General features: G+C 45.7%; 1 protein-coding gene across 2 annotated transcripts in view; it reads right to left on the minus strand.

Annotated features, from left to right (window-relative positions):
- Window positions 1–11653: 11653 nt before the first annotated feature.
- Window positions 11654–25771, minus strand: part of LOC125127220 (S-adenosyl-L-methionine-dependent tRNA 4-demethylwyosine synthase TYW1) — a 142539-nt gene continuing 128421 nt past the window's right edge. For both annotated transcript variants that reach the window (XM_047779925.1, XM_047779927.1), the window contains exon 16: window positions 11654–12823. In XM_047779925.1, coding sequence (XP_047635881.1) covers window positions 12602–12823 — 222 coding nt within the window. In that variant the 3' untranslated portion in view covers window positions 11654–12601. The remainder of the gene's footprint in view (window positions 12824–25771) is intronic.

A 25771-nucleotide genomic window follows, 5' to 3' on the forward strand; every position in this document is an offset into this window, starting at 1 on the left:
TCCGGGAACACCCCCTGGCCCCCCAGGCAAAGGAGCCAGAAGGAGCCCAGGAAGAGAGGGCTCCCGTGTCTCAGGCCAGGAAGGAGTCCCAGGAACCCTGCCAGCAAGGGCTGGGGAATAGGATGACTTACTGGGGAACGAGGAGTGCCATTACAACCCCAGGCACACAAGGACAAACACCCAGGAGTTTCTGCGGGGGTACAGTGGGTTTTGAGAACCCAACTAGGATCCAGGAGGATCCAGGTGCCATCCCTGGCCTCACTCAGTCAGTTAAGGGTCCGGCGTTGCCATGAGCGGAGGTATAGGTCACGGATGTGGCTCGAATGCTGTGTTACTGTGGCTGTGGTGCAGGCCGGCAGCTGTAGCTCCGACTCAGTCCCTAGCCTGGGAACTTCCACAGGCTGCAGGTGCAGCCCTAAAAAGCATAATAATAATAATAATGATAATGATAAAAGAATCTGACTATAGAGGTCTCAGTCACTGTGGGGATGTAGGTTTGATCTCTGGCCCAGCTCAGTGGGTTAAAGGAGCCAGCACAGCTGCAGCTCAGATTTAATCCGTGAACCAGGAACTTGCATATGCCGAGGCTGCGGCTGCTAAAAAACAGAAAAAAAAAGGAGTTCCCATTGTAGCACAGCGGAAACGAATCTGACTAGGAACCATGAGGTTGCAGGTTTAATCCCTGACCTTGCTCAGTGGGTTAAGGATCCGGCGTTGCCATAAGCTGTGGTGTAAGTCACAGACACGGCTCAGATCTGGCGTTGCTGTGGCTCTGGTGTTGGCTGGCAGCTGTAGCTCCGATTGGACCCCTAGCCTGGGAACCTCCATATGCCGAAGGTGCGGCCCTATAAAGACAAAAAAAAGAAAAAAGGACACCCGCACAGGTCCCTACTGGTGGGGGTGAGGGAGGCCTGAGAAGAAGGGAGACTGGCTGGGGGAAGGGAAACCGCCTGCTCTGGAGACCAGACCAGCGGACATGGTGACAATCCAGCGACACTGGCATTCTCCCTCAGCAAGACCCTGGCCTGGCCCTGCTCACCACCAACCATCACTTCAGACCTGGGCAACTGGAGAAGGGTTGGAAGGGAAAGCTGGGGTAGGGATGCCAAACCTTCCTGGCTTTGAAGTGCCCAGCCCACAACCCCCATATTTTTATAGCCCCAGCAGATGAAGGCATTTGAAGGCGTTATGCTGGGTTCCCAGCTCAGTGACACCCCTCCTCTGGCAGGCCTTGAGCCCCAACGCTGAGCTGCACCCCTGCCCATCCCCCCTCGGTGCCTCTCACTCCTCCAACGCACCTTATAAGGCTCGACTCGCCAGGACAAGAACAGACGGGGCTGTCTTCTCACTGGTCCAAAACGTCCTTGGCATCCCTCCCCACTGGCCATCGAGGGCGGTCGCTGCCAAGGCTACACCTCCCCGTCCTGCTGATCCAACCCTGACTTTGCTCAGGTAGCAGGTGGAATTCCTGGGTCCAAGGCAGTCCTGGACCCTGGCCCAACAGGGGGCATATGAAATCTGGTTCTGAGATACTGACACACAGACTTTGAAAAACTTATGGTTTCCAAAGGAGACACTTTGGGGGGTGGGAGAGATGCGCTGGGGGTGTGGGATGGAAATACTATAAAACTGGGTTGTAATGATTGTTGTACAATGATAAATGTAATAAATTCATTGGGTAATACAAAAAAAATTTTTTAAAAAGAGCATTAAAAAAAAAAATCTGGGGAGTTCCCGTCGTGGCACAGTGGTTAACGAATCCGACTAGGAACCATGAGGTTGCGGGTTCGGTCCCTGCCCTTGCTCAGTGGGTTAAAGATCCGGCGTTGCCGTGAGCTGTGGTGTAGGTTGCAGACGCGGCTCGGATCCCGAGTTGCTGTGGCTCTGGCGTAGGCTGGCGGCTACAGCTCCGATTCGACCCCTAGCCTGGGAACCTCCCATATGCCGAGGGAGTGGCCCAAGAAATGGCAAAAAGACCAAAAAAAAAAAAAAAAAAATCTGGTTCTGGCCAAGGAGGTGTTTGGGGAGGTCTGCCTGGAGGCTTCTGGGAAAGGCAAACATTCCCTGAAGAAGGACAAGAGCCAAGCAAAGATAAAGTCTTTGTTGCCCTGAACAGCCTTTGAACATGGTGATCATAGAGTAAAGTGGAAAGAAAGAATCTGAGTCTTGCTGATCTGGTGGAGCCACCAAAGCAAATGCAAGAGCCTCACCTCCAGATGCCTGGTCACGTGAGATGATTACATGCCCCTCGTGCTTCCACCGCTACTGACACAGGACAGTTACTTGCAGCCAAATGCGCCCTGTTGGACCCCTGGGGTCGTCTCTTTCAATGTCAGCCCATCAGCGACGCTGACACTTGCCCACCTCTAGTTCAGATGCTCCCCAGGTACCCAGCCTGGGGGTCGGCCAGCCGTAAGAGCCGGTGGTGACAAATCTCAGGACTCAGCATGGAATCTGGGGTAACCCTGGCTCATGGCCAAGGCTAGCTGAGACGGTGGCAACCTGAGAGCCTGGGGTCCCAAAGAGAGGAGGTTGCCATGCTGGCCCAAAGACAAGCTAGCCCAAGATCCCTGTTAGTGTCCTGAATCCTCACAGCTGGACAGAAGCAAGAATTGGCCTGGAAAGGGGCAGGATCTAGACCCTTCTTTCTGGAGGCAGCCAGGGCTAACAGGACAGCCTCCAAAGCATCCCTGGAGTATTGTAGAAGCAGCAGCAGCCCCGTGACTGGCCTGGGGTCCATCTCTGCCTGTGAAGCATTCACTGCCCTGTGTTGTCATTTGAAGGGTATCAGAGAGCCACCCTCATCCCCTCAGTTGTCTGACACGTTAGCACCAACAACAGTAAATTATTTGGTATGAAGCAGTGTCCTCTTTCTTGTCCCCACAGAGGAGCAACATGTTGGGTGTGCCTTACTCTGGGAGATCTGCGTGGAACAGAAGTCGCCAGAGACCACAGGGAAAGGACAGAACAGGGTCTGCACACATTCTGTGTAAACAGTAAATAATTTAGGCACTGAATAATTTAGAAAGTAATTCGGCGCACCCTTGGCTACCGCAGGATGAAAACGGCCACAGAGGCTATGCAAATCCATGGGTGTGGTTGTGTTGTGATAAACCTTTTCTTAAGGACACGGAGATGTGAATTTCATGTGATTTTCACATGCCATGAAATATTATTCTTGTGATTTTTTTTTTCTTTTTACATTTTTGCATTTGGAAGTTCCCGGGCTAGAGGTCGAATCGGAGCTGCAGCTGCTGGCCTATACCACAGCCACGGCAACACCAGACCCGAGCCACATCTGCAACCTACGCCACAGCTTGTGGCAGCAATGGATCCTTAATCCACTTAGTGAGGCCAGGGATCAAACCCGCATCCCCACAGGACACCATGTCAGGTTCTTAACCTGCTGAGCCACAGTGGGAACTCCCCGACATTTTCCATCCAATTAAAATGTAAAACCCATTCTTGCCTCATGGTTGTACAAAAATATTTCTCAGGCTGGATGTGGCTCGTGGGGCCTGGGATAGGTGTGCTCAGGAGGGTACTGTGATCAGGAGGAGAAAATGTGGGGAGTTCCCTGGGGGTCTAGTGGTTAGGACTTGACACTTTCACCGCTGCAGCCCAGGTTCGATCCCTGGTCTGGGAACTGAGACGCAACGTTCAGCCGCTGCATGCCACAACCAAGAAAAGAAAAGAAACTGTGGAGTTGAGAAGTCACTTATGTGATGAGAGGATCATGTTGATGAAGCTGGGAGAAAGCCCAGCTCGGGTGGGCTGCCCCGGGAAAGGAGCTCCCAGGCCCACTCTAGTGACTGGGTCTCTGTGCACGTGTCAGTCCACGTGTCAGCAAGGCAATGGGCTCCCTGGGAGAGTGGACCCTGGGCCGGGGGTGGGGGGGGAAGGTGTGAACGGCCCAAGGGAGTGAAACCTGGAGGGAGTTTTATCACATGTACAGGCTCCAGCTGAGCCTGGCGGGGGTGGGATTTCCTGGGCAGCCTGGATCCCCACGTTGCTGTGGGCCTGACACGGGCCTGCAGCAAGGCTACTGGGGTCACAGGAGCCACTGGCTGGCTTGGAGTGAAAGGAGCCACAGACGGAAGGTCCTGGAGAAACAGGCCAAGAGACACTGGGCCAGGCGCATGAGACTTCCCTTCCTCCAACCAGATGCGGCAGGACAGAAGAGGGGGCATCGCTGGGGACAGGGACATTCCGGGGGGGGGGTGGTGGCAGGTGGGCAGCAGACAGTGGACTTGCGCTGATGATGTGCTATGACATTAGCCAGACTACACTGCAAGGGATAAAAGCAGCTCCGATGAACCCAAGTGAAAGGTGATCTGAGGCTCCTGCAACTGGGGCGTTCAGGGAAGCTGTGAAGATGGGACATCAGCATCGAGCCCCGGCAGGACGCGGGCTCCGTCTCTCAGATCAGCCCCTGCTGGCCTGACTTGAAGATCCAGGGAAGGCCTTCAGCTGGTCCCACTCCCATCTGGACCCGTCCCCATACCCCGGGAGGGCGGTCATAGCAGCTGCCTGATTCGAGGTCACAAGGCCAATGTCAAGGCCCATAGCGGGGAGGGGAGACTAAGAGCTCAGCCTCCACCAGTCACCTCCTGATACAGTGCGTGAGGCCAGCGCATCCCCCTAGAGTGGGGGTGTCATGGGATGGAACAAAGAACAAATGCCCCCCACAGCAGCCCTTACCACCCACTGCAGGTCTGAAAGACTTCATTTCCCTCCGAATGAAGAAGCTGGAGTGGAAGAAACACGCAGCTCTCAGAACAGCCCTGAGGAAGCAGAGACTCCTTCAGAGCAGTGGGAAGGAGGAGGCAGGTGGCTGATAAAATAAGAGCTCCCTTTCCAAGCTCCTCTCTCACCCAGAGGTGGGCACTTTCCCTCCCAGCCTGTTGCAAACATCCTGGCCTTGGACTGAGGTCAGTGGCCACTATAAATTCTCTAACACCTAGGCTGGAATTCCTGAAATCACCGAGGAGAAATCACAACGCACCAGAGTTCCTTCCCAACAACAGGGTCTTTTTCCCCAGAAAAGGCAATGAATTTACAACACGGTACCCAGGAGCGTCAAAACCTGGTCCTGAGCGTATCGCACTGTGTTACACTGAATGCAAGGGAATCAGTAAAGGACAAAAACATCGCACAGGCCAACAGCCAACAAGATTCGTCACTGCCAGCTTGCCTTCAATCCGTGGTGCCCCGGGAAGAGTTCATCAATCTGTATTTAAATAGAAAGGGAGAAGAGCAACCCAGCACACTGAAAGAAAAACAACAACAGCAAAAGGTTAAATAATCCTTCAGCGGATGAACTGTGCTGTTTTGAATATATGGGATTCCAACTATAGGTTGAATTCCAACTTTGGGATCTTATTTAAGGAAAAAGCTTCAGCGGCTGACTCCACCAGGTAGAAAACACCTTTCCCATACCTCTTATTGTGCTAGTCTCATTCAAATAATATTCATTTCTAGGTTTTTTTCCCACATGTGAGTTTTCCATAATTTAAGCGATAACTGTGAGTTTGGAATTCTGGGTTTTTAACCTTAGCATTGTATCATCCACATCTGTCATTAAAAAGCCTTCAAGCGTTCATCAGGACCCCTCCCACCCCAGCAAGGGACGTTTTTCTGTCCTCCTCTGTGGCTCGCCTCTCACTGGCCTCTGACACTGTGCCGTCTGTTCTTCAACCTGCTCTCACCCATCTCTGCCCCTGACCCCGGTTTCTGGGACTCCACGGGCCTGGTTACTCTCCTGCCTCCCCTGTTGACGATGTCTGGGGGTTTCTTTCCCATCCACCACGACCTGCGAGAGTTCCTGGAGGTGTGGCCTCTCCTCCTCCCTCTACACGGGCTCTGCAGGTGACCTCGGCTCTAGGGCAGAACCTACACCAGAACGAGCTACATTTTCTTCCACCCTAGACCTCCATGCCTGGCCTCTGGCTTGACCTTCCCCTTGGACGTCTTGGCGCGATTCAAAGCCACACGTCAACTCAGGATCTCCCCTGGGGCTTGGCCTTCTTCCAGTTTAGGCAGCTTGGAGCCCGACACTGGCATTTTTCCCGTTCCCAAGCCAGAAAACCCAGGCATCGTCCTTGACAACTCACCCGTCCTGCCTCCCTGCCCCTCCCCACTTCTGCCCCCGCCCCCTGCCCCCCATCTAGGTAGTTTGTGGCCAAATCTGTCAGTGTGTCCGCCTAAGGTCTCTTTCAGATCTACCCACTGCCCCCTATTCCAGCCACCCAGCTCAGCAGGCAGCGGTGTGCACGCACTACACAAATGCTACCCCGCAGGCCTTACCTCTGGCCAGTTCCAGGATCCCTACCAGCTCCCCTCCTTCCCTTCTGCTCTCTCCAGGCCATTTTCCAGCCCGAAGCCAGAGTGGTTTTATTAAGATGCAAATCTAATCACACAGTGCCTTTGCATAATTGCTCCTAGGGCTTGGCCTGGCCTACATCTCCCTGAGTCATCACCATTACGTGCTCCTGGTTCCCCTGCGTGGCCCGGGCCCTCTCCTACCTCTTCTGCAGCATCCTGCCACTGCTGTGGCCTTCCCACAGCTTCTCAGATGCACCCGGACCCTCCCCTACGTGGCCCTGGAGAGTGCGGAGAGCGCTCGGGCTTCTGCCTGCCTCTATCTTCCTCCCCTGGCCCCCTGCCTCTTACACTGGTTTTCTGTCTACACAGGGTTCTGAAAGTGTGGCCTCTTAGCAGCATTTGCATAACCCAGGAACCAGTTAGAAAAGTAAATTCTCCTGCACTGCACACCTATAATAAATAGAAAACTCTGGAGCAGGGTCCACAAAGCTGTTTTAACAAGCCCTCTGGGTAATTCTGAGGCATGAGCAAGTTGGGAGCCGGTGGTCAAGGAAGGCCTTCCTCATCCAAGCTTTCTTCTGAGCTTTTCGTTCCATTTGACTTTTTTGTATTTGGTATAAAGAATGGAACGACATAGCTTTTTTCTCCCAAATCCCCACTGATTTATGATGCCTCCTTTATCCTATATTGGTTTTCATAAACATTCAGGTTTGCCTCTGTGCTTTTTTTTTAAGTTTATTACTTTTTTTTAAGTTTATTATTGAGATATATTTCATACCCTTTAAAATTCACTCATTTAAAGTGTCCAGTATAATTTTTATTATATTCACAAAGTTGTGCATTCATAGCTGATTTTAGTATTTACATCTTGTGTTCTTGGTGCGTCTGGCTAAAGGTCTGTCAATTTTGTTGATTTTTCAAAGAAACAACTTTGGTCTCACTAATTGTTTCTACTGCTTTTCTTTCTTTCATTTATTTCTGCCCTAGCATTTATTATTTTTTTCCTTTAGCTTTCTTTGGGTTTAGTTGTTCTTTAGTTCTTTAAGATGGAAGTTTAGGTTATTAATTTGAGATGTACCTTCCGGTTTGGGGGGTTATTTTTTTGGCCATGGCATGGGGAAGTTCCTGGACCAGGGATCAAACCCATGCCACAGCAGCAACTTGGGCCACTGCAGTGACAATGCCAGATCCTTAACCCACTGGGCCACAGAGGAACTCCAGAGAGGTATCTTCTTTTTATTCTATTTGTTTATTTATTTATTTTTGTCTTTTTGCCTTTTCTTGAGCCGCTCCTGTGGCATATGGAGGTTCCCAGGCTAGGGGTCCAATCGGAGTTGTAGCCTCTGGCCTACTCCAGAGCCACAGCAATGCAGGATCCAAGCTGTGTCTGCGACCTACACCACAGCTCATGGCAACGTCGGATCCTTAACCCACTGAGCAAGGCCAGGGATCAAATCCACAATCTCATCGTTCTTAGTCGGATTCATTAACCACTGTGCCACTATGGGAACTCCCAGTATCTTCTTTTTAATGTAGGCATTTACACCAATAAATTTCCTTCTAAGCACTACATCAGCAGCATCCCATAGGTTCTGTTGTGTTTTATTTTCATGCATCTCTATGTCTTTTCTAATTTCCATGGGATTTCTTCTTTGACTCTCTGTTTACTTAGGCTGTGGTTAATTTCTCTTAATATTTATGAAGTTCCTGAATCTTCCTCTGCTGTTGATGTCTAATTTCATACCATTGGTCAGAGAATATACTTTTTATAATTTCAATCCTTTTAAATGTATTGAGACTTGTTTTGTGATCTAACATATGGTCTATACTGGAGAATGTTCCATGGGCACTTGAGAATAATGTGTTGTTGGTTGAGTATTCTAGACAGGTCTGTTAGGGTAGTTGGCTTATAATGTTGCTGGAATCTTTTATTTCCCTGTTGATCTTTGGCCTAGTTGTTCTATCCTTTGTTGTAAATGGGTTATGTAAGTCTCCAGTTACTATTGAATTGTCTCCCTTCAGTTCTGCCAGGTTTTGCTTCACTTATTTTAGGGCTCTGTTGTTAGCTGCATGTATATTCATAATCATTACATCTTTCTAATAACAGGTAATTACAAATAATTATGATAATTAGAATTTATCTGCCTCTTTTGATTGGGGTATTTAATTTACTTACATAATATACATTTAATATATTTAATTTACTTACCTAGGGAAAGATTTCTGCCTTTTTTGCTATTTGTTTTTTCAATGTCTTATGTCTTCATTGTTTTGTTCCTATTATTGTCTTCTTTCGTGTTAAATAGATATTTTCTAGTGTACCTTTTTGATCTTGCTTCTTTGTGACATCGTAATTTATACTATATATATGTATAGAGATATCTATATATATGTATATTTGGTCTTTATCCCAGTTCCTGGCATAGAGCTCCTAAAACCCTTGGAATTTCGTAAGTGATGAGAGAAAAAAACAAACAAACAAAAAACGGTGTCTTGTTATGTTAATGAGGTGACTTCTGAAGGCACTCATGGAAAGGAGCTGGTTGCCAGGAGAACCAACCGTGCGATAAGAGGGTTGAAACCTTCTCCAGAGAGGGGAGAAGGGCTGGAGACTGAGTTCGATCACCAATGGCCAATGATGTAAGCAACCATGCCTATGTAGTGTAGCCTCTATAAAAACCCAAAAGGATCGGCTCTGGAGAGCATCTCAGTTAGTGACCATGTGGTGATTCGGGGAAAGTGGTGTGCTCAGAGAGGGCATGGGAGCCCTGGCTTCCTCCCCAGGTACCCTGCCCTATGCATCTCTCCTCTCTGGCTATTCCTGAGTTATATCCTTTTATACTAAACCAGCAATCTAGTAGGTAAAATGTTTCTCTGAGTTCTGTGAGCCACTCCAGCAAATGAACCAAACCCGAGGAAGGGGTCACTGGGACCTCCAATCTCTAGCTGGTTGGTCAGAGGCACAGGTGACAACCTGGACTTGTGACTGGCATCTGAAGTTAGGGAGGCAGAGCATTTAACTGTGGGATCTGATGCTATCTCCACATAGACAGTGTCAAGAATTAAGATGAATTGTAGGATACCCAGCTGGTATTGGAGAATTGTCTGGTGTGAGGGAAAAATCCACACACTGAAACTGGGAGTAAAGTTATATATTATATATTTATTTTACATATAAAATATGTAAAATATGTATTATATAAATATATATATATTTTATACATATATATTTACCTATAATTTCTAAATTTATTCTTAGAGGCTGCTCTTGAGATTAAAATTAGCATCTTAAAACAATCTGCTTTGGAATCAGACCCACATAATTTTGTGCTGTTACTGTTATACAAATTGCATCTAAGTCCATCAACAGTTTATAATTATTGACTTTAGGCAGCTGTCTTTTAAAGCAGATAGGAGGGTCACAAACAAAAATACATCTATATTTTTTATAAAATTCACATAGTGATGTTTACTGGTGCTCTTTATTTCTTCGTCTGGTTTCAAGTTAGTGTCTAACACACTTTCATCAGGGCCTGCGGACTCCTCCTTGTAGGCAGGTCTGCTGGTGATAAATTCTCTTACTTTTTATCTGGAAAATTCCTCAATTTTTTCTCTAATTGTAAAGGACGATTTAGCTAGATATAGAATTTTTGGTTCAAAGTCTTTTCTTCTAGTTCTTTTAAGATAGTAACCCGTCTTCCAGCCACCATGCTTTCTGATGGATGTAAGCTGTTCATTTTATTAAGGTTCAGTAGTTCTCTTAATAGATGATTTTCAGCTCAATACGAACCTTTGGTTAAATTGTCAGATTTCTAAAATTAATTGATTTTAGTTGTTTTGCCCATATTTTCACTATTTAGGAGAGTAAGTGGAGATTCTTTTTTTTTTTTTTTGGTCTTTTTGTCTTTTCTAGGGCCGCTTCCTTGGGCACGTGGAGGTTCCCAGGCTAGGGGTCTAATTGGAGCTGTAGCTGCCAGCCTACACCACAGCCACAGCCACGTCAGATCCAAGCCACGTCTGCAACCTATACCACAGCTCACGGCAATGCCGGATCCTTAACCCGCTGAGCGAGGCCAGGGATCGAACCCGCAACCTCATGGTTCCTAGTTGGATTCGTTAACCACTGTGCCATGACGGGAACTCCTAAGCAGAGATTCTTACTCTTGTCATTTTGGATGTTGATCTCTTGTTTTAAGTGGTTTTAATTATTTTAGATAATGTGTTTTATATCTTGTAAGGCAATTTTCCTTTCTAGAACTTTGTAACTATTCTTACCTGGCTAAGTTTTCAGCAGAATGTTGCAATCATTTGCCTAGCCTCCAACAATAACTTCCACTGGACATCTAGAATGCTATTTTTCAAATAGCTCACCTTCTTAGAATATTCAAGCTTCCCAATCTCTTGTGCGTTAATACTGCTCAGGAAACGTTGAATTTTTTTTCACATAGATCCCATTAACTCTTTCCCCCTGGGCATTAAAAAATTTTTTTGTTGTGACTGGGATGGATACGCCATGTTTTTGTCTTGGGTTTCTTTTTGACTGTTTGCTTGAATATAAAGCAAACATTTCCAGGGTGGAAGGCAAGAAGAACTAATCATTTATGTACCTGAAGGTAATGGAGCCAGAAAGGCTCATTCTGGAGGTGAGAGGTTTGCTATTTTTTTTTTCTTTGAAGCAACAGAATTATCTTCGTTCAAATCACATCTTAAGCAGAACCTCAATACATAAAAAATAAAAGCAGAGTTGCCCGGTTGAAAAAGAGGCTGAGGGATGGTCCAAAGCCCAGCATGCTCTGCTTCCTGCCCTGCTCCTCGGGGCAGCCCCCAAAGCGTTTACCAACAGCTGTCTGCTCAGTTAACTGTCACAAACAGGAGCCCATCTGTGTGCTGCTTAGCATGAGTTCTTGCTTTGTAACACTTGATCCTACTTGGAGGTGTTTATCCATCTCTATCCAGCGAGGCCCTGCCTCACTGGCCTAGACCACTGCCGCCTCTAGTTTGTCTCAGTGGTCAGCAGAACGGGAGAATGAACACACTTGCAGGTGTGCTGGGTTCAACAAGAACATCTGAATCCTGTGATCCTTTGTCCCTGTCTCATCCTGTGGCACAAGAGAGATGTGTTTCGACTCTATCCTTTAGCAGTAAATACAGTGCCCAGTTTTCAACTGAGTTAGGCAGATTCTACCTCGTTGAATTTTACTTCAGCAGAGAATAGAGCGTGTTACAAAACAGCTGATCTATGAGGAGGAGGTGGGTCTGAAAGGGCTGAGAACCACAGGACCAGAAAGTGCTCAGAAGACAATGTGGGGTCCAAGTCTTCACAAAAGACATTTTATTAATTAAATTTTTAGGATGAAGGAATTTTTAAAACACCTGTAACACTTTTCAAAAACTATGAAGTATTTAATGACATTTTCAATTAGAAAAAAACTGGAACCTTACAGAACAGATTGCTAAAAAAGGAGCGAAGGCTCCAAGAATGAAAGAAGAGGGGAACCCGCCAGATGTGCAGTGCCGAGGGCCTTCAGCACTGACTTTTTAAACTGAAAGCAAATTGTGCTCATTATTTCAAAGTTTAGAGACTAATTATTCAGTGACATCACGGGACAATTCCTTCGGCTGGAGGTTCTACTCGAATCCAGCCCACATATTACCTTCTACAAGCAATCTGGATGGGAAAGAAATGAGACTTGGGACAGTTTTAGATCCAATTCCATCTCAGAAGGGTTGGTATGAAGCAAAAATTTAAAGAAATCCATGCAGTACTTAAAATAATTGATAATGATGACCATTTAAATTACTTTCAGGAGATGTTATCTGAAGGTGTAGGAAAGGGAGGGAGCAGATATGCCGGCCTCAGGGTAACACCATCAGCAAAGGCCAGCAGCCCACGACAGAGGAAGAGGAACAGGCGTTCGTTCTGCATGACATGCCCAGGAATGGCATCCGAGGGCGTCTTCCAAATTCTAGTCCCAAACTCAGTTAAATTCTAATAAGGACTGTGTACACCCCCCTCAAAGTCATTTTCTTTCAGATGCAAACCCAGAAAAAGGACTGAGTTCTGGAAAGAAATGGGGAGGCTGAGCCCCCCGCCACTCAAAGTGTTGGGTGCCGTCTCCTGAGCCCTGCGGTTTGAGTGGTGTCCCCGTGTTCTTCCTTATTCTTCTCCGTGTGAGATATCATTTGGGTCATTTGTCCTTAGGAAAATCACAGTGGAATCCGAGAACCTTCTGAGGCCATCGGTTTGTGTCCTTCAGGATCCTACATTCAGATAATCTCAACATCCGGAAACATCCTTTGCTTTGTTCTTTCTCTGATATCTTGTGTCCTTGGGATCAAAGCCTCTTTCTCGGGCACCAAATAGTGCCCAGGGAGGCGTTCTGGCCATGTAATCCTTTGCGCTGAACGTTTTTGATCCACCACTGTCTTCGTATTCCTGGATGAGCTCCTGGAAGCGGTTATAATCGATCCACGTCCACCATTCTCTGCCAATCTTAAACTGGCAAGAAAAAAAGGAGTCAGGTCAGAAGTGAAAACATCCATTAAAAAAATGTCAAGTAAGTATCAAAAAGAAGCAAAAGCCAGCCTGATCTTTTCTCCCTATCATGTTAAAGAAAATCCTTTCATGCTCCAGACATGGTTCCATATCAAAGCAGAATGTTCTATATATGCAGTCAAAAGACAGCTTCTTTGCCCTCAGGACCACCGCCGAGATGGCCCTGGAAGACCCGTCGCTGAATAAAGAATACATCCCGGAAATGAAAGTCAAGTCTCTCTCCTTCAGCAGAATCACTGAAAAAGGGCTGATGAAGTGTGGGGCATTGCCCTGCGTTAGTACTCAAGCTATTTCCCACTCCTCTTGTTGCCACTTTTTCTCTGGTATGAATCTTCGTGGTTGTGTTAGCAGCGCCTAGTGGAATCTTTTCATTACTAACTTTTGCTTGTTATTAGAGAAGCTTTAACCGGTGACTTCTCGTTCTGAAACACTAACTCAATGACTCAAGCTTGCCTTTTTGGTTGAGCATGGATACAGTATTTCATTAGTGGAAAGCCATGTTAAGAATCTGAATTCAATAAAGGGGAATAATCCAGTTTGTACTCTTTCAAGAAAATTGCTGCTCACAAGTCATTGTTTAAAAAAAAAAAAAAAAAATGACCAGGCATGAGGAAACAGAAAGTTGAGGAGGCTTTGAAGGAACTATGGACTGAAGTGTGAAGGCTTTTACTTCCAAGCATCCACTTGGCATTCAGTCATGTAAATATATAATATGTTGATACTTGATTTATTGACAGACAAATCTTTGTGATGCCAACGTCTCTTTAAAAAACCTGATTATGAACCAAGTTAAGTAACAATTTCATTTCTAGCTGAGAAGAGTATAGAAAATATATAGGTTCCTGGATTTAGAATTTTAAAATATGCTGAATTTAAGTGACATCTATTTTTTTTTTTTTAACCCAGCAGCTAGGAGCTTTCTAAGGGAAAAAAAATGCCAAATCAATGGAAACGTGTAGTCTACCTATGACTCATGAGAAATTTTCTTCTACTAAGACCATTCCTTGCAAAGCTGCCCTAAGAGCACCATCACCTCTACAACTCGAGGTGTAAAATCCACCTCGCCTCATCATCTTCCCTCCCACGAATGCTCTCCACGCCGGTGAAAGCAATCACAGTCATCCCGGGTGCGGAACCTCAAAACTAGTGTCGAAGGTGCCTCTCTCCCCCCTCCCTGGCCCCTTCCACCCAGAACATGGTCAGGCCCCGTCACTTCTCCCTTGGCTGCGTTTCCATGGCCAGGCCCCGGGACCGCCCTAAGGCAGGCGCTCCCTTCTAGGATTTGGCAAGAGTCTACCAGCTGCCTGACTGTCTGAGGGCAGTTCTGCTGCTTCCGACATCTGCAGACCGCCTGGGATGGCTACGCTTACAGCAGAACAGAGGTCTGCTACCTAGAACACAGTCTCAATCTCACACCTCCAACCCCCCCTGACGCCCGTTCTGTTCCCTCTGTCTGATTAACACCCACTTAAGCCTCAAATCTCTTCATAAATGTCCTTTTCTCTGGAAAGTCTCCCCACATCCCTCTGGACGACTGTGACAGTTCCCCTGCCGCAGGACTTGGCTGGACCTGAACCTGCCCAACGAGAGCACATTGTACCTGCTTCTGTAGTCCCGCCCCCCCCACCCCACCTACCCTGCCGAGGATGCTGGTTTTTGGACTCCTCCTCTCCCCTCTCTCCTTCCCTTTTTGGGTTCGGATCTCTAGGTCTGAACTCAGGACCCTCAGGGTCCACAATCCTGGCTTCCTTTCCCCTCAAACTCTAAAGATAATCACTCGTCCTGGATATTCTAGGAGGAATCAAAAGGTAAGTTTGGACTAAAGCAATAGATTTTAAATCTTCATTTATTTTTTATTTTTTTTAGGGCCGCATGTGCAGTATTTGGAAATTCCCAGACCGAGGGTCAAATCAGAGCTGCAGCTGCCTGTCTACACCTCAGCCACAGCAATGCAGCATCCAAGCCGCATCTGTGACCTACCCCACAGCTCTCAGCAACACTGGATCCTTTAACCCACTGAGTGAGGGCAGGGATTGAGCCCAAATCCTCATGGATACTAGTCAGGTTCATTACCACTGAGCCACAAAAAGAACTCTCGAGAAATAATTTTATATCTCAATCTAGTAGACACATTCACACGTATATGCTCTGGACACACAAACTTTCACAAAATTATAGTGTGTTTCATTTTAAAAACTGCTGGCTGCAACCAATTAAACTGATTTTCCAACTCCCAGTGCCGTCTGAAGATCCAGTCTCTTTTAACTATAGAATTTTACTCTGGCTTAAAATGCAAGAAATTAGTTGCACGAATATGACAACTATAAGCTTCTATCTGACAACTGTCAACTCTGACCGTCAATGTCTAAGAAACAAGCTAGAAGACTAAGTGCATATAACCGAAGGCTGGTGTATTCGTTTGCCTGCCTGCATAGCAAAAAACCGTAGCCAGGGTGTTTTAAACAACAAAAATTAATGTTCTCACAGTTCTGGATGCTAGAAGTTTAAGATGCAGGTTCCAGAAGCCAGCCCCCTGCTCACCACTGCTTCACGTGGCATCTTCTCCGAGTGCACAGGCAGGGGCTGGGGGCAGGGGTGCTCTCGTGTCTCTCCTTGTAAGGACACTGAACCCATCAGATCAGGGCCCCATCTTATGACCTCATTTAACCTTAACTGCTTCTTTTTTTCTTTTCTTTCTTTCTTTCTTTCTTTTGTCTTTTTGCCTTTTCTAGGGCCACTCCGGTGGCATATGGAGGTTCCCAGGCTAGGGGTCGAATCGGAGCTGTAGCCTCCAGCCTACACCACAGCCACAGCAACGTGGGATGGATCCGAACCGCGTCTGCAACCTATACCAAAGCTCACGGCAACGCTGGATCCCTAACCTACTGAGCAAGGCCAGGGATCGAATCCGCAACCTCATGGTTCCTAGTTGGATTGGTTAACCACTAAGCCACGACGGGAACTCCTTAACTGCTTCTTTAGAGTCTGAGTCTAAAATATGGCCATTCAGCGGTGGGGGTGGGGGAGGTGGGTAGGATTTCAACATAGGAATTTTGAAGAGACATAAACCTTTAGTCTACCACCGTAGGTTACTCCTCAGTCAATGCTGAACCATAAGAGCCCTAAGACAAATCTACATTTACACAAACCCCCTTTCAAGACAATCTGAGAATAATCATATTGAATAACAGCTCAGAAAAAGTCAGGGTGTTCCATGCAAAAAGGAGACGCTAAAAGGGCAAATTTTAGTATGGCTGGCGTAAAAATAACACTGAGAGATGAAGCTGCATAAACAGAAGACTGAAACCCCAAATCATAAAATTTCGGGTTAAGTATGCTGAGACGTGAGGTCACCCTGCTTCAAGAATTCCTCAAATCCAACAGTTAAGGGAAGAGGCAAACCTATGCAGAACTACAAATAAACTCAAACGGTCACGGAGGATCTCAAAAATACATCACAAGTGCAACACGGGATGGCCTGACCACAACGCCAGGCTGCTGAGGATGTGCGTGGTCCTGTTGCCAGATGGGCCCATCCCATGGGCTCCCATCACCTAGAACAATCCACTGCTGTCCCCAGGGCCTTGTTCTCCTAATTTGCTCATCTTTCACACTTGGAAAATTTCATCAAACAGAATGATGGAGAATAGGTTCATTATTATTGTAAACACTTAAGAAGATCCTACGAAGCAGGCATTTATTTATTTCACCTCTTCCTAAAACTCTCACTGCAATGACTGTAAAGGCCCGTACGGCAGACATACGCCGGGAAGGCAGGAGAACAGGAAAGTGGGTGAGGAGGAAAGGCAGAAGAAAATTTCATCCTCATCTTCCCTAATACAAAGTAAAGAGAGAGTCAGCAAACAGATGAAGACAAGCAAGTCCTCACTGCAGGTATTTTATCTGAATCAAATCATCGGCGCCTTTAGGGAAGATCCTTTATTAAGAGCCTGCCATAGGCAAGGCGCTGTTCTGGATGTACAGACACATGCAGTTTTATTTAGCCGTCACCATAACCCTGTAAACAGAAGTTACCCCTATTTTGCAGATAAGAACAATGAAAAACGCTGAGGCTAGGATTAGAAAATGGATATACCCCAATACAAAGTTCAGGAGCCCCCCTGCCCTGACTACCCCCCCCCCCACTTTTGCCACCAATGGCAAATTTAGGGGTTCCCAAGCCCATCTTCAGTTCTGACAGTTCACTAGAAGGACCCGCAAAATTTGCTAAAAGCTGTTATAGTATGGCTTATTATAGCATTATAGGGATAGGGATTAAAATCAGCCACGGGGAGAGACACTTGGGCATCGTCTAGGAGAGTTCCACGCACGGAGCTTCCAGCTGTCCTCTCCTGCTGGAGTCTCGGAACATGCTACCTTCACCCAGGATGTCTGACAACAGGCATGGAGTGCTGCCAGCCTGCGGGGCTCGCCTGAGCTTCAGTGAAGGGCTTTTAATGGGGTTTGGTCACCTAGCCTTAGTTGCTCGTTAAGGGGCTGACCTGTTTCCAGCCTCTCTGGAAGCGGAGCAGCTACAGTGGAGCCCAAAGCCCTGACTCCAAATTACATGGCTCAGTGTAGATGATCTAGTTTGGCCCAGGGTGTCTCCAGCTGAGCAAAGACAGTCGTACCCAGCAGGACAGTCCACGAGCTTAGAAATCACCTCTGGAAGCTGAAGACAAAGGTCAGCCTCTTTCTTTGGGTAAAATCAATCCTTTACTGCTATGACCAGACTTCAAAGTCCACATTACAGTGAACAAAACAGAATAACACCAAAATAAGAATCACACATACCATTTTCATTTTCACACTCTTAAGAAGGGCTTTTATGCGGTCCACGTATCACTTATTTTCTAGTTAGCTCTTCCAAACATACAGTAACTTCGGAACCAAACACCTGGCACTGGTTAAAGGGTGGAAAAGGGGGCCCTGCCAGACCTTCTCTGAACTCAGAAGTACATGATAACTGGGAAGGAGTGGAGAGGGTCCCAGGGAGGTTACAGGGCGAAGTGATTTCGGAATACAAGAAAAGGGTGCTGCAGTAATACCTTCTGAATTTCCCAGATTCATGAATTTTGTTTTTGCCTGAGGCAGCTGCAAGTGCACTGCTTGTTCGTTGGGTACAAGGAGGCAAAGATCCCAAAGACGGCCCTCCAAGTGCACCGGATTGCCTGCCAGAGTGAGACGCCGAGCAGAGCTGCCACTCTGTAGTTCATTCCATAAGTCGTATTCCCATGGCTCAGCTGCCTCGGGAGCCAATTCAAGGGATAAAACCATGACCATGTGATGGAATTCGAGATACAGCCAAGTGCAATTAAAAAATGATCATCTGGAAGCTCGGTTTCTGGAGTTTCCATCTTAATCCCCCGTTTTGTTGGAGTGGAGCTAAGTCCTCTCAGTAATGTCCCCGAATTGGCAATCTTCTCTGACATTTTTCTGAAAGTAATTACCGGGAACAATCAGGCCTCCGATAAGAATGAGTTCCACATGTAACACGGAGGGGAACATATTCGGCCGGTAGGTTTTGTTAGGAAAACACTGCACTGAACCCTAATGGAGACACACAGTTCCCTTCTTATTCCAGCGGGGGAGGGTGTGGGAGGTGACAGCTCTTCATCTCCTCCCTTTATAGCTTGTGCGTTTCTACAGCCAAGAGGGAGGCCTCTGTGATCAGTGCTTAAGGACCTGCAGGACCTCAAATTCGGCAAGAAACTTTCTCGGTGACGATGACCTTGAGGGAGATGAAGAGATGCTGCCTGGGGAGCCAGCCCAGAGGACCCTGCACCTGGCTTCCCACGGACACGGCCCCTCCCCACCCTTGTCTGCGCGCCCTGACGCACTTGAGAGGTCGTATAACGCAGGGGTCCAGAGACGGCTTTGTCTTTTGCAAGATATGGGACTGAATTCTAATTGTGCCCTATCTGTCCTTGGACAAGCCTTGTCCTCTCTCAGTCTGAGACTCGTCCTTGGGAACAGGAGGGAAGACGGTATTTATTACTCCTAAGATTCGTGTAAGGATCAAATGACTTCATGCAGGCAGAGTGTTATCAAAGTGACGTTAATAAATGGTACTGCCCGTTGACTTTATCGGCAGACACACAGACTAAGGAATGACACCACCAGATATCTGACTGATGATGAAAGATGCGAGGAGATAATGTAAAGATTATGCTGGACGACAACAGAATATCCTCTGCAAAGTGCTGGAAGGAAATCCCTCCACTCAGAGTTTTTTACTCTGATAACTTATCATTCAGGAGCAACAGGGGAATAAAGACGCTCCAGTGGGGGAGAAGACTAACTCCACCACGTACGTGATCCAGAGGGAAACTGCACCCAGCAGGAACAATTAGGATGCAAGTGGGATTTATACGACTGCACATCAAAACATACATTCACTGTGGGAAAGAGTACTGAGAACTCCCTGCACTGTGGTCAAAGAGGACAGCAATGCCAGTTGACGTCAGAACTAAACTTAAGAATCAACTTGTAAAATCTAAGAGTACAGGATTCTAGGAAGACAGTGGAGTAGGAAGCATTAGGAATACTCCTTCCCACCCGGACAAAAATTACACGGGCAGAATCTTATCCGATGTAACTATTTTGGAACTCTGAAGTCTACTGAAGGCTTGCAACTTTGAGGGGAAGGTCTGGCCTATCAACTGCAGCTAATGTCATGTCAATTTGAGCTCAGACAGGCAGTAGCTACCCATTCCCCACTCCCCACGCCCATGGTGGGCCACCGGGAACATGTTCTGGGAGCAGCCTGCATTGCAGGCCATGGGAGACAGGCTGGGCACCGAGGATCCTGTCCTCCAAACACTGGGAATCTGTCCTCTGGTCATTGACTGCTGCCTCTGACCACAGAGGTGTAGCTGGGTTACACTCTTCAACCAAAACAGAGATTGGAAAAATGGATAAAACATTCCATATTTGAACTACACGCTGTCTACAAAAGCTCTACCTTATATCCAAGGACACAAACAGGTTGAAAGTGAAAGGATGAAAAAAGCTATTCCACGAAAACAGTAACCTAAAGAAGCAGAAGTGGCTATACTAGTATCACACAAAATAGATGTCAAATCAAAAAAGGTTACAATAGACAAAGAAGGACATTGTCTATCAGTAAAAGACTCAATTCGGCAAGACAGTATAACAATGGCAAACATTCATGCACCTAACCACAGATTATCAAAATATAGGAAGCAGATATTGACAGAACTGAAGGGAGGAATAGACAGTTGTGCAATAATAGTGGGAGATTTTAATGCTTCATACCCCATAGTGAATAGAACAACCAGACAGGAGATAACTAAGGAAACAAAAGACTCGAACAACGGAATACATCAACTAGATCAATAGATGTATATATACAACAACAAAATACACCAACTAGATCAATAGTCGTATATATATATATATCTCATATCTTATGTTTTGGTCTAATGTACATTTTGAAAGTTTTTAAGATCATCTCGAAAGACACAGAGTAAGGATTTGATAAAGTTCAACATCTATTCAAGATAAAAACTCCTAACAAATTAGGCACAGAAGAAAAGAGGATAGGCTTGTCTTATGGCCTTTAGTACACTGATTATCTCAAGACAATAAAGGCCATAAGACAAGCCTATCCTCTATGGCGAAAGGCTGAAAGCTTTTTCTTCTAAGATCAGAAATAAGACAAGGAGGCTTATTCTTACAACTCCTACTCAACATAGTGCCAGAAGTTCTAGGTAGAGCAATGAGGCAAGAAAAAAATAAAAGGTATCAGAATTGAAAAGGATGAAGTAAAATTGTCTCTATTTGCTGGTGACATGAACCATGAAAGAAAAATTGATGAGCTGGACTTTGTTAAAATGAGAAACATTTGCTCTGGAAAAGGTACAGTTAAGAGAACAAAGTCATACAGACTGAGAGAAAGTATTTGCAAAAAATATCGGTTAAATGACTTATATTCAAAACATATTTTTAAAACTCTTAAAACTCAACAATAAGAAGATAACCAGGAGTTCCCATCGTGGCTCAGTGTTTAAAGACTCCGACTAAGAACCATGAGGTTGCGGGTTTGATCCCTGGCCTTGCTCAGTGGGTTGAGGATCCGGCGTTGCCGTGAGCTGTGGTGTAGGTTGCAGACATGGCCCGGATCCCTGCGTTGCTGTGGCTCTGGCGTAGGCCAGTGGCTACAGCTCCGATCCGACCCCTAGCCTGGGAATCTCCATATGCCATGGGAGTGGCCCAAGAAATGGCAAAAAGATCAAAAAAAAAAAAAAAAAAGACAACCAGCCCAATTAAAAAATGAGCAAAAGATCTGACCAAAGATGTACAGATGGCAAATAAGCGTAAGAAAAAAACGCTCATTCATATTTCCATGGCATTGTACACTTTTCAAAACCTATGAAACTTTATAGCTCAAATTCTGAACTTTATGATTTAATAAAAAATCATTTAGGAGGTCAGGGGAACCTGGGAAGAGATACAGATTGTGACAAGAGAATCTCACTAAATTACAAATGTGTGAAATAACGTCAATGAAGGGGATGGATTGGAAAGGGCACTCACCTAAAGTAATCACGGAAATGCGTGGAGCCTGCGAGATTAAAGGCAAAAGGAACTACACATAAGCATTATATTCTAGGGTGAAAAATTCTATATACACATTCTGGAGTTGAACAATCAATTCAATAGATGACTGATAAAGAAGCTAGGTTTCTCACTTTTGGAGTGTGAGTTTACAGATAAGCAAATAGAGACTACAATAAGTCCTGTGGTAACGGATTGAGTTTGAGACTTCAGTGTGTTTAGCTTAACATAAATACAAATGGTACATATAGAAACATTTACCTACATGTGTATATAGATATGATTTCTTTGCTTTGTCATCTGAGAGGGCCTAAAACTAATGACACCCTAGTAGCAACGAGCATGCCTTTACCCAGATCTTTTTTTTTTTTTTGCTATTTCTTGGGCCGCTCCCGCGGCATATGGAGGTTCCCAGGCTAGGGGTCGGATCGGAGCTGTAGCCACCGGCCTACGCCAGAGCCACAGCAACGCGGGATCCGGGCCACGTCTGCAACCTACACCACAGCTCACGGCAACGCCGGATCTTTAACCCACTGAGCAAGGGCAGGGACCGAACCCGCAACCTCATGGTTCCTAGTCGGATTCGTTAACCACTGCGCCACGACGGGAACTCCCCACCCAGATCTTGATTTCTAACACCATTCTCCAATTGCAGCTCTTGAGAAAAATGGCTGATTCTAGGACTGAGGCAGGAAATATACAAGAGGAGCCTAGAGTGCCAGAAAGGAAAGAAGTGCTCAAAATAAGCAAAAACAATCCCCGCCCCAACACACACACACGAATGGGGGTGTGTCAAAGGAACACAGGAGCCAACTTAAAGAGCCCCTCATGCCCAACACTGGAACAATTTGCGTAGAAGTCATACAGTTGAATTAGACTATAACCCAAAGTTATAAAATAAATATCCATGAGTCCATGTTGATATAAAAAGGATTGAATAATAAATGGGCAGCAGAGGTGTAAACCTATGGAAAAGAATGCAAAATAATTTATGCAGCTCTTTCACCCTTAGGGATGTGGAGTCTAACTCTCATGACCTAGATCTGGGCTGCATCCAGAGACAGACGTCCAAAGGAGAAAGGAGAAATCAATAATTTTCCTACAGAAAGGGAGAGGGGAAGAATAATTTTATGGTGGAGAAACCTGACAAACAGCACAGCAGCCTGCTGATCAAGGTCCAAATCAACAGTCATAAATCATACGGAGAGTGTGCATCCTTGAGACGATATAATGAAAATGGCCCTTTACCTCTGTGACCTTCCTCCTAAAAATCCATAACCCATGTCTTATGAGAAAAACAAGGGACGAATTTCAGTAGTGGTGTATCCTACAAAATACCTAAGGCATACGCCTCAAAGTTGTCAAGGTCATCAAATTGAGGAAGCATGAGAAAACGCCCTTGCCAAACAGACCCTAAAGAGACATGACAACTAATGTAATGCGTTACCCTGGATGGGATCCTAGAACAGAAAATGGACATTAGGTAGACCCCTAAGGAAATCTAAACAAATTAGGTTAACGATCCGGCGTTGCCGTGAGCTGTGGTGTAGGTCGCAGATGCGGCTCAGATCCCGAGTTGCTGTGGCTCTGGCGTAGGCCGGTGGCTACAGCTCCGATTCGACCCCTAGCCTGGGAACCTCCATATGCCGCGGGAGCGGCCCAAGAAATAGCTAAAAAGACAAAATAAATAAATAAATAAATATTAAAAAAAAAAACAAAAAAAACAAATTAGGGACTTTAGCTAATAATAAAGTATCAGTATTAGTGCATTAATTGTAACACAAGTACTCTATCATTGTAAGATGACAATATTTGGAAAATCCAGGGTATTCAGGACCTACACGACATTCTCATTTTTTCTGTAAATCTCAAACTATACTACAACATTAAGTCTATTTTTTTAAATCTAAGAATTTAGCTTTGAAGTTCCCATCGTTGCTCAGTGATTAAGGAACGTGACTAGCAGCCATGAGGACATGGGTTCGATCCCTGGCCTCGCTCAGTGGGTTAAGGACTTGGCGTTGCTGTGAGCTATGGTGTAGGTTGCAAACACGGCTCGGATCTGCGTTGTTGTGGCTCTAGTGTAGGCCGGAAGCTACAGCTCTGATTGGACCCCTCGCCTGGGAACCTCCATATGCCTCCGGTGTGGCCCTAAAAGACAAAAAGACAAAAAAAAAAAGAATTTAGTTTTAAAACTGCTATGTGGGTTTGGCAAGCCATGCATTTAAGCTATTACTTAATTTCCAGTAGCAGTGATCCACTAAAATTAGAAAGTACAAATATGCGGAGTGGACGTCGCTGTTTCTGAGCTAAAATCATCAGCGTGTATTGGATCATCATGGTCTTACGAGTCTGCAGACAGGACCGTGGTTACACGGAAGCTGCCAGGCTGGGAGCCCAGAAGCAGAAGGCTGGCTGTACCTCCTCATCCCAGCTGGCCTTTCCAAAGCACACAGACAGGTCAACCCTCCTCTTGCCAACTACTTCCCGTGGGGAAAACCGTCGTCATCTCTTTGTCCCTCCAGCTCAACCTTGGAACTGGAATATGCTGACGTATGTATCTTAACGTGAGTCCTTTTTGTCTTTTCTTTGTTCAAAGTCAGAGTTGCTCACTGAACTTTCTACTCCCATCTTCTCTCCTCCCCCACTTAACCTACGTCTTATCAACAGCAGAAAGTCCTTTAGGTAGAATCTAAAAGTCGCTTCTACATGACAAAACTGTTCTATAGAGATATTTAAAAATAACCATCCTTTTAAAAGACTATCCCACTGTTAGAATTGAGAAATGCCTTGCATGTCATGTAGAGTATGACAATACCAAGATCACTGCACTGCAAACGACCACAGAATATTCTGGGGATGGATAGGATAACACAAATTATAATTGATTTTCCAGAGTCTATTTCGTACTGTGAAAACCTTACAAATTTTTCTTTTCTTTTTTTTTTTAGGGCCACACTCATAGCTTATGGAGGTTTCCAGGCTAGGGGTTGAATCAGAGCTGTAGCTGCTGGTCTGCAACACAGGATCCGAGCCACATCTGTGACCTGCACCACAGCTCATGGCAACGCCGTATCCTTAACCCACTGATCGAGGCCAGGTATCAAACCTGCATCCTCAAGCATACTAGTTGGGTTCATTAACTGCTGAGCCATGACAAAAACTCCAAAACCTTACAAATTTAATACAAGATCTTTCAAGGTTATCTAAATATAAACAGCCAACCAATGCTTGGGATAGCTCTAGAATTTTTTTTTTTTTTTTTTTAAAGATTCACCTTACATTTTGAGCTATCCTGGCTTAGAGAGAATTTCAAATTTTTGAAATGGGCAAAGAAAGAAATGCCACAGTTGGGAGCTTTTTAATGCTATACTTTCTGGCAGTGTTCTTATTTCTGCTGGCCAGCTTTTGACTAGAACCAGAAAAGTACCGTGCAGTACACAGGTGAGACTTTTGACAAGCATGCTTCAGTTTCCTGCTGCAGAAAAAGACAGGAAGGGTGACTGGGAAAACAACTGGATTAAATCACTAGGAGGTTCCTGAGGACCTATTAAGTAGCAAACTCAGTAGAATAAATGCTCATTGAATAAAGGAAGGGTGAATAAACGATAAGGAAGGAGATAAGCAGGTACTAAAATTAGTAAGGAAGATGGAACAATGTCTTTGATTTCGAAAGGTAAGACAATGAAAGGGCAGAGAGCCTGTTAGTTCACTAAGCAAACCCTGTGAATCTATCTAACATGTACCAGATACTCTAGAAAGTGCTGGGAATGACAGTCCTTGTGTTCCAGGAACCTGTAGCTTCTTAGAGAAAATAGCCTTATAGCTCTTGAAAGGGGGGGGGGGAAAGGAGGTATTGTTTACAGTTTTAAAGGGCGGAAATTCACCAGGTGAGGTGAGGTGGGATAACGAGGGCATTTGTAGCAGGAGAGACAGCTTGGGCAAATACGCAGAGGGAGGAAGCAACATGACGGTGCCTAGAGAAGGCCTGGGGAGTGCGTATGAAATGAAGCTGAAAGGGCCTGATTGTGAAAGCCATTAAAACCACACAAAACGCTCAGGGTTTTCTCTTGCATACTCTGAGAGGTTGTGTGTTTCAAAAATACAGCAGAGGAACAATAAGCTTGGAACTGGCAGCATAAACAATAAGAATGCTGAACAGTCAATACCCACTCTCAGTTATGTGCAGGCTGAATGATCTGTTTGGCGGATTTTGTTTTTTGTCTTTTTCTGTTTCTTTCCTTTGTTTGCCTTTTGGTTATGACTCTGCTTTTACTACCCTTAAAAAGGCATTCATCTGTAAATGACGGG

Source organism: Phacochoerus africanus, chromosome 5, assembly GCF_016906955.1.
Source record: "Phacochoerus africanus isolate WHEZ1 chromosome 5, ROS_Pafr_v1, whole genome shotgun sequence".
Lineage (NCBI taxonomy): Eukaryota > Metazoa > Chordata > Mammalia > Artiodactyla > Suidae > Phacochoerus > Phacochoerus africanus.